Source organism: Ranitomeya imitator, chromosome 1, assembly GCF_032444005.1.
Source record: "Ranitomeya imitator isolate aRanImi1 chromosome 1, aRanImi1.pri, whole genome shotgun sequence".
NCBI lineage: Eukaryota > Metazoa > Chordata > Amphibia > Anura > Dendrobatidae > Ranitomeya > Ranitomeya imitator.
The window spans coordinates 694,108,263-694,121,315 of NC_091282.1; the positions used below are offsets into that span (position 1 = coordinate 694,108,263).

A 13,053-nucleotide genomic window follows, 5' to 3' on the forward strand; every position below is an offset into this window, starting at 1 on the left:
CTTAGATATCTATGGCTATAAATACTAATAATTGTTCGTTATATATGAGTGGTCGTAACCATGGATACCTAAGCTACTGCAATGCCCTGCACATGGGGTAAGTGACACAGCGAATCAGAAGAACCATACTACATTTCTAATTGGAGGTATTTGCCATTATTATTACACCTACTACAAATTGGGATAGGATCTTGGAGATGTTCATACTGGGTGTTTTTTTGCTAAGGTTTTTTATGCTAATTTTCAGCTACTTTTTACAGTACCAGCAAAGCCTATGATATTTCAGAAATCTCATACGCACATTGTTTTTTTTTTCTCATCAGGATTTTGTGCTTTGCAGCATTTTTTTTTTTTTACATGGGGCATGTCACTTCTTTCGGCGTTTTTGCAGCGTTTTTCACCTATTGACTTGAATGGGTGGTGAAACAACTCTGCAAATAAGCAGGTTGACTTTTTTGCAGCGTATTTGCTGCAGAAAATCAAGGAGAGCCGGATGTGACCTGACACTCGGCTCTGCTACATCTAGATGGCAGACTGCATGATGCGTCCATACAGCCTGTCATCCAGCAGAGCGGACCCAAACCCCATTCACTTGAAGCATGGCAAACACCGCTTCTGATGATTTCCCCGCCGGTCAGAGAGCCGTGGTTCCCACGCTCAGCTGTGATCAGCTGACACCAGTGACCAGAGGTAAACTTTATACCTCCGGTCACTGGTGTCGGCTGATGGGACTACTGGGGCCGAGGCAGTCGCGGACCGGAGTCGGGCGGAGGGGCCGAGGCAGTCGCGGACCGGAGTCGGGCGGAGGGGCCGAGGCAGTCGCGGACCGGAGTCGGGCGGAGGGGCCGAGGCAGTCGCGGACCGGAGTCGGGCGGAGGGGCCGAGGCAGTCGCGGACCGGAGTCGGGCGGAGGGGCCGAGGCAGTCGCGGACCGGAGTCGGGCGGAGGGGCCGAGGCAGTCGCGGACCGGAGTCGGGCGGAGGGGCCGAGGCAGTCGCGGACCGGAGTCGGGCGGAGGGGCCGAGGCAGTCCAGCCCTTGTGCACTGAAATCTAATTACTAGAAAACTTCAAATGGTGATTAAAGAAGAACCACAAAGCGGATTTCTTCACTAAATTTATTAATGTAATCCGTACTACAGCCCCATTACAGCCAGGTCTTAACATTACAAAGTCATGCTGACAGGCTCTCTTTATAATGAGGAGAAACACCACTTTATGCTCAGATTCTACATAATTTCCAGAGTTGCACGGACTCCTCGTCCCACCCCACAGCTTTCTGCACACTAGCTTTAAATAATATTGTCATGACTAAGTAGTATTGCTATTACCATAATGTGCTTTCAGCAAAACTTGCATTATACCAAATAAAGCTAAACTGTTGCACAAAGCAGATGCTTATGAAGTTGTGCCATGAAAAATCTGGTGGAGTTTCTTTTGAATGACTGTTTTGTACTTTTTTTGTTGGGCAGGGCTCTTCCCGCATTATTGGATTCAGACGAGGTCAGTGTGTTTCACTTATATTTCTGGCTGCAGAACTTGTGACAGTCATGTGCTCCGTTATAAGGAGTCATCTTACTAGTGATCAGTCAGAAACTAAACAGAACCCTGTTGGGTTAGAAAAGGAAAATGATCTATTCCAAGCTGAATATCTAGATCTGTGCATTACTGCAGAATATACATATTATACATAGTAATATCAATAATAGGGTGAATATTTATTCAGGTATATTAAAAAATTATCTTGGGGATTTAAAAAAAATAAAAATTTTTTTACAGGTGTCAATATAAACATCTTATTTTCCCCTATTTACAGGAGAGGATGATCACACATTTTGAAAGATCTAAGATGGAGTGAAGAACGGTGAAATATGGAAGTAAGAAGAAAAGATGCTCCCGGCAGGCAGGACAGCGTACTGAATATCACAGATTAGATGTCCTCATTTGAAGGCTGAAGGAAAAGTATTTGTTGTAAAGACTTCCCTTGAAACTAATCCTTCACCTTTCAAATCCTGCTTACTTGAACACGGTGAAAGAATTAACTGTAACACTTGGCTGTCAAAGTCTGTCGAAGTTTGGAGTAAAATACAAACTTTTTTTCATTTAATTCCAGATTTCTTTGCAAAGTGAAAAATCCTATATGTCTGGTGAGAACAAGAGTGCTTTGTGTCAATCTGGGACTGGCAGGTCTTTCCAGAATTTGCACTTTAATTACATAAATTTGATTTACTTAAAAAAAATTAAAAAAAACCTCAGACTGGCAACACTTATCTTTAGGTAGGCAGCTGACTTTGGGTGAACGTTATGTGAGATATCTGTATATTTTATTCTTTTGGGATTGTTCTGGGAAATTCTGTTTACAAAACTCTTACTTACAGTCCACTGTCTGTTTTCACAGCATCTAAAATAATCGTCACTGTCTGATAATTACAGCTGGGCTTTTATTGGGACTATAACAGCTTGTGCATGAATGTATAATGCAGTTTGGCAGGGTACAATAGCAACGGTTCTCATGACTTCATTTTATCGAAAAAGAAAAAGGCCTTGTGACTAGTGATGAGCGAACGTGCCCAGATAAGGTGTTAGCTGAGCATGCTCGGGTGCAAACTCAAGTATTTCAGCATGCTGAAAAACAATGTTTGATTGCATGTATCCCGGCCGTACAACAGCCACAACACATGCAGGGATTGCCTAACAAACAGGAAATCTGTGCATGTGTTGTGGCTGTCACACAGCCACGGGGTCTCGAACATATTATTTCAGCATGCCGAAGATACTTGGTTAGCACCCAAACATGCTTGGATAACACCTTATCCGAGCACGTTCGCTCTTCACTACTTACCTATAACAACCACAGTCCCAACGTTTTCCTTTTTTTCTGGCACAGTTTGGAAAGCTCAAGTTGTTCTTAGTGACTTTGAGCAAACACCATGTTTTTTTCTGAGGGTTGAGACGTAAGAGGACCAAGGGAAACCTCCGTTTTGTAGGATATGCTGTCTGCCAAAAAGCCCGTTGTCCGCTTCAGTAAATAGGCCCACACTATTGGACACTCCACAGAACGAGTTTCTCTTGATTTTTCTGTTGCAGTAGTTTACGTGGCAATCAGGTTAGATCCCAAAAGACAGAGGAACTTGCTGCCATCATACTTTGCATCATAAATTGATCGTCACAATGTGGTTTATAGGCACATCATACACTGGAGTTCATTGACGTGACCCTTCACACCCGACATTAAATTTATCTAGACATTTCTGATTTTATAGTCGTCATATTAGGTGCCCTCCTTTATGCTGCTCCAAGCTCTGTCGGTCAGTTTTTCTTTTTTTCAGACAAGAAGAAAATTGACCATAGAGCTGAGAAATGGACTCCACGGTCAAATTTCATGTCGGGGGTGCGGGACCGCTGTAACTGTTAAGAAGCCAAGAGATGTTTGGTTTATGAAATGCATTGAATTTCCGGAATGTAAGCTGGCCTACAAAGCAAATACTTTTCACAAAGATCTTGAACGTTTTTGTCATTTTCGAAGTTTTGATTGATATGTTTGTGCTTTTGTCTTTTTTATTATTATAAATTAACTTAAACCTTTGTCTTGTGCTTATTTCTTTACAAATATTGTGCCTTTACTAGACTTATTTTTGCTAAGCTCTTATTTGTTTGTTTTTTTGTCTTGTGTTGAAATACAACCTAACACGCTCCTAACACTCCAGTTTCAATAAACAGCTTGTAAGATTGCAGAGCATAGGCAAAAATCTGTGCATGTTTCTATTATACTTAAAGGAGTCTCCAGGAACTTAAAGGGGTTGTCCACTACTCAGTCTTAACATTAAGAGAAAGCCAGGACTGCAGCTCATCCTGGACTTCCTCTAAAGAAGGGGTTTTAAACTAAATGTTTAGCCCCCATAAAATAATAAAACCTTTACTTGCCTCCCGTGCTAGCTCCGTTCCAGTGGTGTTGGCATTTGCGGTCCGGGTTCTGTGATGCGGTGTTGTGACACGTGATGCCCGGTGCTCTGTCAGCACTGGTGTCACTGTCTCCGCCTTCACACAAACTTATGCTGCCATACTTTTCCTGAGATCATTGTAGGGTGATTGAAATTGTACTACAGTCCTTGTATTTTTTCATATATCTTCCAGCCACTTTCTGCCACTTACATTGTGTTGTTTTATACACTGGGCCTGAGTTTTGGTTCAGTCTCCCCAAAAAAAAGTGAGATTCAAATTCTCACAAAGTGGATATACTGCAGTCCTGTTATCATGGAAGATGAGGTTTCATAAAAATCATCTACACACTGCATTGAAAGAGAAAAATCTGCAACCAATTCACCACAGAATTTGCACAATTTGGACGTATCCACATGTCCGTATTGGGTAAGTATTTCATCAGTGTTTGTGTACCAAAACCAGGAGTGTAACTTTCAGAGAGAAAGTATAATTTAAAGCTTGACACCTGCCCTGTGTTTTTGGAGACACTCTTTTGGTTTTGGTAAGTGAATACAGACTTAACCCCTTACTGACAGAGCCAATTTGCAGCTTAATGACCAGACCAATTTTTACAATTCTGACCACTGTCACTTTATGAGGTTATAACTCTGGAACGCTTTAATGGATCCCACTGATTCTGAGATTGTTTTTCGTGACATATTGTACTTCATGTTAGTGGTAAAATTTCTTCGATATTACTTGTGATTATTTATGAAAAAAACGGAAATATGGTGAAAATTTTTAAAATTTTGCTATTTTCAAACTTTGAATTTTTATGCCCTTAAATCAGTTAACAAATAACATTTCCCACATGTCTACTTTGCATCAGCACAATTTTGGAAACAATTATTTTTTTGTTAGGATGTTATAAGGGTTAAAAGTTGACCAGCGATTTCTCATTTTTACCACAAAATTTACAAAACCATTTTTTTTAGGGACCATCTCAAATTTAAAGTTACTTTGAGGGGTGTACATAACAGAAAATACCCAAACTTAACACCATTCTAAAAACTACACCCCTCAAGGTACTCAAAACCACATTCAAGAAGTTTATTAACCCTTTACGTGCTTCACAGGAACTGAAACAATGTGGAAGGAAAAAATGAACATTTAACTTTTTTTGCAAACATTTTATTTCAGAAACAATTTTTTTTTATTTTCACAAGTGTAAAAAGAGAAAATGAACCACAAAATTTGTTGTGCAATTTCTCCTGAATACACCGATACCCCATATGTGGGGGTAAACCACTGTTTGGACGGACAGCAGAGCTCGGAAGGGAAGGAGCACTGTTTGACTTTTTCAATGCAGAATTGGCTGGAAATGAGATCGGATGCCATGGCCCATTTGGAGAGACCCTGGTGTGCCTAATCACTGGAAACCCCCCACAAGTGACACCATTTTGGAAACTAGACCCCCCCAAGGAACTTATCTAGATGTGTGGTGAGGACTTTGAACCCCCAAGTGCTTCACAGAAGTATATAATGTAGAGCTGTGAAAATAAAAAATATTTTTTTTCCCACAAAAATTATCTTTTAGCCTGCAATTTTTTATTTTCCAAAGAGTATCCGGAGAAATTGGACACCAAAAGTTGTCGGGCAATTTGTCCTGAGTACGCTGATACCCAATATGTGGGGGGAGGGGGGGGACCACTGGGTGCATGGCAGAGCTCAGAAGGAGCGCTGTTTTGAAATGCAAACTTATCTACATGTGTTGTGAGAACTTTGAAACCCCGGGTGTTTCACTAAAGTTTATGGCAGAGACGTGAAAATAAAAAAAAACATTTATTTTCCACAAAAATGTTTTTTTATCCCCCATTTTTTTATTTTCACAAGGGCAACAGGAGAAATTGGATCACAGAAGTTGTTGTCCAATTTGTCCTGTGTATGCCGATATCCCATATGTGGGAAAAAACTACTGTTTATGTGCATGGCCGAGCTTGGAAGGGAAGGAGCACCATTTTACTTTTTCAACGCAGAATTGGCTGAATTTAGATCGGACGCCATGTCGCGTTTGGAGAGCCCCTGATGTGCCTAAACAGTGTAAACTCCCCAATTGTAACTCCAACCCTAACCCCAACACACCCCTAACCCTAATCCCAACCCTAACCACACCCCTAATCCCAATCCTAACCCCAACACACCCCTAACCATAACCACAAACCTAACCCTGACACACCCCTAACCATAATCCCAATTGTAAGCATAATTCAAACCCTAACCCCAACCGTAACTTTATCCCCAACCCTAAATTTATCCCCAACCCTCACTTTAGCCCAACTCTAACACGAATATAAATATATATATTTTTATTTCATTATTGTTCTCTAACAAAGGGGGTTTTATTTATTTTTTTTTATCACTGGGATAGACCGTAGCACAGTGATCAAAATGAACCGATAGTAAAAATCTATTGTTGCCAAGTGCCAGCCAGTAAATCTCGGCGGGTGCAGTGCTCATGTGTCCACCATTTTCTTACCGGAAGAAGATGCTGGTGACTGTGGGGGAAAGCAGGAGGACCCAGGGACACGGGGGGGATCGGGGACCCTATTTCTCTCTCCTCTGATGTGCGATCAAATCAGGAGAAATTAAATGGCAAATCAGACTTTTTATTTTGCGGTCATCGTTATACAGTTAATAACGGCGATCGCAACCCCGGAGTCGGTAAAAACCGACCCGAATCATGTTCTCTGGGGTCTCGGCTACCCCCAGCAGCCGAGACATCGGAGAAATTCTGACTCTGTGGGTCGCTATACACTTTTTCCACAGCGCCGTTAAAAGTGACGCTGTGGTTTAAGTACCCTTAATTGCCACCGTGAAAAGGCATATCGGCAGTCGTTAAGGGGTTAAGTAGTCTATCAGTAAGCTTAATTACTCCCCCCTCACTCCAAACAGACAGTATATGAGCATGCAGTTCTTTGAAAGGTAAAAATAAGTATGTTTACCTTCTATCTGTTGTTGCATTCCAAAGATATCAGTGATTCTGGCCTAATGTCAAACAGACTGAGCTTTTAATCAAGTTAAAAAGTCTGGTGCTAAGCAGATAAACAATATTAGGAGGCAGATACTCTGGAAGTGCTTGGTCACTCTCAGAGCACTTAGGGTACCGTCACACTATACGATTTACCTACGATCACGACCAGCGATATGACCTGGCCGTGATCGTAGGTAAATCGTAGTGTGGTCGCTGGGGAGCTGTCACACAGACAGCTCTCCAGCGAACACGATGCCGAGGTCCCTGGGTAACCAGGGTAAACATTGGGTAACTAAGCGCAGGACCGCGCTTAGTTACCCGATGTTTACCCTGGTTACAAGCGTTAAACTAAAAAAGAAACAAACAGCACATACTTACATTCTGGTGTCCGTCAGGTCCCTTGCAGTCTGCTTCCCGCACTGTGACTGCCGGCCGTAAAGTGAAAGCACAGCCGCTGTGCTCTGCTTTCACTTTACGGCCGGCAGTCACAGTGCGGGAAGCAGACGGCAAGGGACCTGACGGACACCAGAATGTAAGTATGTGCTGTTTTTTTTTTTTAGTTTAACGCTTGTAAACAGGGTAAACATCGGGTAACTAAGCGCGGTCCTGCGCTTAGTTACCCGATGTTTACCCTGGTTACAAGCGAACGCATCGCTGGATCGCATCGCTGGATCGCATCGCTAGATCGGTGTCACACACACCGATCTAGCGATGACAGCGGGAGATCCAGCGATGAAAGAAAGTTCTAAACGATCTGCTACGACGTACGATTCTCAGCAGGATCCCTGATCGCTGCTGCGTGTCAGACACAGCGATATCGTAACGATATCGCTGGAACGTCACGAATCGTACCGTCGTAGCGATCGAAATGTTATAGTGTGACGGTACCCTTACAGCTGTATTCTCATATTATTAAATTGCTTTTGTTAGTATGAAAATAAGCAAGTTCTGTCATTCTCGTGCTGTGAGCTTTTATCTTACATAGTGTAAAGCTGGTTTCTATAGAACTCAGCCACTAGTGCTTGGACGGGTCCCTGAAAACCAGTTACAGCAGATACAGATGGCAAGTAACCCTGCAAGAAGGATCAGTTTGAACCTCAAGGCAAGCCCATCAGAAGAAAATGCCAGAGAACTAGCCATATTAAGCAAGAGTGTAAGCATTCCTAAAGGCAGCACCTTCTCAGGAGGAAACCATCGAAGCTCTCAGTTGATCTAGTAGTTTTCAGAAGAAATGTAGTTATCACGTGATGTCCCTTAATCCCTTCATAACATGCGCCGTTATTAGCATAGCGCATGTAGTGTCCCTCCCTTTGATGTGGGTTCCGACGCTGAGCCCACATCTTTTCTGGCACATGGTGTTCGGTGTTCATAGCAAGTGAGCTTTGCTGCTACATACAGGCAATCTGATCATCGCCTGTGTGGAGCAGAGGCGATCGGGTTACTGAAGCTTCTAGTTTCCCATAGAGACTATTGAAGCATGCAAAAAGTAAAAAAAAAAAAAAGTTATTAAAAATATATAAAAAAAAAAATAAGTGCAAATCACCCCACCATTCAAAATAAAACAATTAAAAACAAAACACATATTTGGTATTGCCGTGTTCAGAATCGCCCGATCTATCAAGCTATGAAAAGATTTTAACTGGAAACGGCGTAGCGGGAAAAAAAATATAAGCGCCAGAATTAAGTTTCTTTGGTTGCTGCAATATTGCATTAAAATGAAATAATGGGCGATCAAAATACCATATCCACACCAAAATGGTATCATTAAAAATGTCAGCTTGGCATGCAAAAAATAAGCCCTCACCCAGCCTCAGATCGTGAAAAATGCAGACGCTACGGGTCTCTGAGAATTAGGCAATTTTTTTTTTTTAACAAACTGGATTTTTTTTTCACCATTTAAATAAAAAAAGAACCTATACATGTTTGATATCTACGAACTCGTAATGACGTGGATAATCATAGTGGAAGGCCATTTTTAACATTTGGTGAACATGATTAAAAAAAGTTAAAAAAAAAAAAACAAACTGTTGTGGGGTTGCACTGTTGCACTTTCTTTGCAATTTCACCGCATTTGCAATTTTTTCCCAGTTTTTGAGAACACAACATGGTTAAACCAATGGTGTTAGGGTACTTTCACACTAGCGTTTTTTTAAATCCGTCACAATGCGTCGTTTTGCAGAAAAAACGCATCCTGCAAAAGTGCTTGCAGGATGCGTTTTTTCCCCATAGACTTCTATTGACGACGCATTTGCGACGGATTGCCACACTTCGCATCCGTCTTGCGACGGATGCATCGTGCTTTGGCGGACCGTCGGAAGCAAAAAACGCTACATGTAACGTTTTTTTCTCCTGACGGACCGCTTTTTTCGATCGCGCATGCGCGGCCGGAACTCCGCCCCCACCTCCCCGCACCTTACAATGGGGAAGCGGATGCGCCGGAAAAATGCATCCGCTGCACCCATTGTGCAATGCAGCAAACTCTAGCGTCGGAATCTCTCCCCGACGCATTGCGACGGGGAGATTCCGACGCTAGTGTGAAAGAAGCCTTAATCAAAAGTACAACTCGTCCCGCAAAAAACAAGCCCTCACATGGCCACATTGATGGGAAAATAAAAAAAGATATGGCTCTGGGAAGAAGGGGAGCAAAAAAGAGAAAAATGAAAAAGGGCTGTGGCGCAAAGGAGTTAAAATTGTTGAAATGCACATTTGCTTATTTTGAAAGGATTCAGACCAGAGATGAACCTTGTACTCCTACAAAGGAGGGTCCCAAGCAGTAAAGTCACACTACAATGTCAAAATGCCCTGACAGTGAATATGGAAAAAGACATGTTCAGTTAGGACTACCCCTTTACTTTCTATTTCCACCAATTAGATCAGATCAGGAGACCTCTATCTGCAATATCTCCCCCTATGTTACTGGTTGGCATAAGGGACAAGATGAGAGATGCTTCGCCTAGGGCAAATCATTCACACACCGGCCATACACCTTAGATGGCTGTAGACGGAATGATGCTTCGGATGATCATTTGTCCAAAAGCCATCTCAGCCAACTCTTCCATACACAGGAGAGCTCATTCGTCCGAGTGCTTCTGTGTTCTTTGTGAGAAATCGCCAACTGACACGTTGGCCAGTGGTTTATTTCTGTGATTATGATCCAATCGAAATCACATGTGCAATCCATCTGGAAGTCCGCAGATAGGACACAGAGGTACTGGAAGCTGCAGGCAGACCAGAGACGTCTAGGAGACTACAGACAGGTAATAGAGGTACTGAAAGACTGGGAACAAATAGCAGAAGTACTGAAAACTGCAGGCAGACTAGAGACTGCAGACAGATTGCAGAGGTCCTGGAAGCCGCAGGCAAACTAGAGATGTCCAGGAGACAGCAGATTGTAGAGGTTCTGGAAGCCGCAGGCAAACTAGAGATGTACAGGAGACTGCAGATTGTAGAGGTACTGGAAGCCACAGGCAGACTAGAGACTGCAGACAGATTGCAGAGGTTCTGGAAGACACAGGCAGACTAGAGACGTTCTGGAGACTGCAGACAGATTGCAGAGGTCCTGGAAACCGCAGGTGTATAGATGTCCTGGCACTGCAGATGCATTGCAGAAGTCCAGGTAGCTGCAGGAGTACATTTAGCAGAGGTACCAGAACAACAGGAAAAAGCAGTGGTACTGGAAGCTACAGTCAGATAGGAGATGTCATTGAATCTGTCAATTACAGAATTATGAACATCAAAACTAAATGGCTAAATCTCCAACAGGCTACAGTATGTGCTTGATTTCTACATTTATTTTGCATTCACCCCAAAACATTATTTACCTGCAGATACAGTGGTGATCTGCGGACAAATCACATGTAATTCATGGATGATCGGCTTACTGGAAGTGGGGCTACAGGGAGAAAATTACGTTTTATACTCTACAGTGACAGACGCAGTTTGTTGTACCCTGTTCCTGACATCTATCACACATATATTGCAGAAGTCGGGCAGCTGTATGAAAGTGACTCATGGGGTGAGGCACATAATGGCTGCATCCTGCATGTCACAGCCAGGATCCTAGCAGCCTTGGGTGCAGCTGAGCTCTGTGTGGAGCAGCGAGAAGACACGCTGATCTCAGTGCATGGCAAGCACAGCCTAAGGCTGCCGTCACACTAGCAGTATTTGGTCAGTATTTTACATCAGTATTTGTAAGCCAAATAAATGATAAATGCAGAAGTGGTGCATATGTTTCTACTATACTTTTCCTCTATTTGTTCCCCTCCTGGTTTTGGCTTACAAATACTGATGTAAAATACTGACCAAATACTGCTAGTGTGACGGCAGCCTAATAAGTCCAGGGCCTTGTATTTCAACACCGCCATCATTACGAATGCATGAGCACCAGAAATATCTCCCATCAAGAATTAACTATACAGTGTCTTTCCCTTCTACTTGAACGAGTGACACTCGCTGATCGAAGGGCTGTTTTGCCGATGTGAAACTTGAAAGAAAGACTAAGCCACTGACATTTCACAAAGCTCATTCACTTTGCTGGAACAGTAAAAAGTGGAGTTTTTATGTTTCCACAGCAAAAACACATAAGAAAACCGCAGCAAAAAGACATGTGAAAAATCCCTTACTGCATCGGGTCTCGGCATGGACATAACCCTAGTATATTTTACTTTCCGTCATATATGACTTTTCTGCCTATAACACTAGCAGCATCATGGGATCACATGCAGTGTTGGACTGGGGTGCCAAGGGCCCCACTTTTCAGCTACATGCAAATGTGACATTATCCTCGATAACAAATTGACATAACAATGGAAAGGATAGATTGATAAATGAATAAGATTCTGCCTGTGTCTGTACAATATGATTCATGTACAGTACAAACCAAAAGTTTGGACACACCTTCTCATTTAAAGATTTTTCTGTATTTTCATGACTATGAAAATTGTGCATTCACACTGAAGGCATCAAAACTATGAATTAACACATGTGGAATTATATACGTAACAAAAAAGTGTGAAACAACTGAAATTACGTCTTATATTCTAGGTTTTCTTGCTTTATAAGTGGTGTTGGGACCATCAGTTGTGTTGTGCAGAAGTCTGGTGGATACACAGCTGATAGTCCTACTGACTAAATTTGTATTATGGCAAGAAAAAAGCAGCTAAGTAAAGAAAAACGAGTTGCCATCATTACTTTAAGAAATGAAGGTCAGTCAGTTCGAAAAATTGGGCAAACCTTGAAAGTGTACCCATGTGCAGTGGCAAAAACCATCAAGCTCTACAAAGAAACTGGCTCACATGCGGACCGCCCCAGTAAAGGAAGACCAAGAGTCACCTCTGCTTCTGCGGATAAATTTATTCGAGTCACCAGCCTCAGAAATTGCAGGTTAACAGCAGCTCAAGTTAGAGACCAGGTCAATGCTTGAAAAAGGTCCACGGACCGAAACGTTGCAGATGGCAGAATAAATACGGGAGCTGTTTTTTCACAATTGCTGTGGTGCTGTCCTTCTCTTCATGCGCTTTTAGAGACCAGGTCAATGTCACACAGAGTTCTAGCAGCAGACACATCTCTACAACAACTGTTAAGAGGAGACTTTTTGCAGCAGGCCTTCATGGTAAAATAGCTGCTAGGAAACCACTGCTAAGGACAGGCAACAAGAAGAGGAGACTTGTTTGGGCTAAAGAACACAAGGAATAGACACTAGACCAGTGGAAATCTGTGCTTTGGTCTGATGAGTCCAAATTTGAGATCTTTGGTTCCAACCACTGTGTCTTTGTGCGATGAACGGATGGACTCTACATGCCTGGTTCCCATCGGGAAGCATGGAGGAGGAGATGTGATGGTGTGGGGGTGCTTTGCTGGTGACACTGTTGGGAATTATTCAAAATTGAAGGCATACTGAACCAGCCTGGCTACCACAGCATCTTGCAGCGGTATGCTATTCCATCCGATTTACGTTTAGTTGGACCATCATTTATTTTTCAACAGGACAATGACCCCAAACACACCTCCAGGCTGTGTAAAAGCTATTTGACCAAGAAGGAGAGTGATGGGGTGCTAAGCCAGATGACCTGGACCCCACAGTCACCTGACTTGAAGCCAATCG

General features: G+C 42.7%; 1 protein-coding gene across 2 annotated transcripts in view; it reads left to right on the plus strand.

Annotated features, from left to right (window-relative positions):
• The window catches only part of TMEM87A (transmembrane protein 87A), a 142,286-nt gene extending 138,703 nt beyond the window's left edge, over window positions 1-3,583 (plus strand). For both annotated transcript variants that reach the window (XM_069730597.1, XM_069730605.1), the window contains exons 19-20: window positions 1,471-1,501; window positions 1,815-3,583. In XM_069730597.1, the coding sequence (XP_069586698.1) occupies window positions 1,471-1,501; window positions 1,815-1,856 (73 nt within the window). In that variant the 3' untranslated portion in view covers window positions 1,857-3,583. The remainder of the gene's footprint in view (window positions 1-1,470; window positions 1,502-1,814) is intronic.
• Window positions 3,584-13,053: the final 9,470 nt, after the last annotated feature.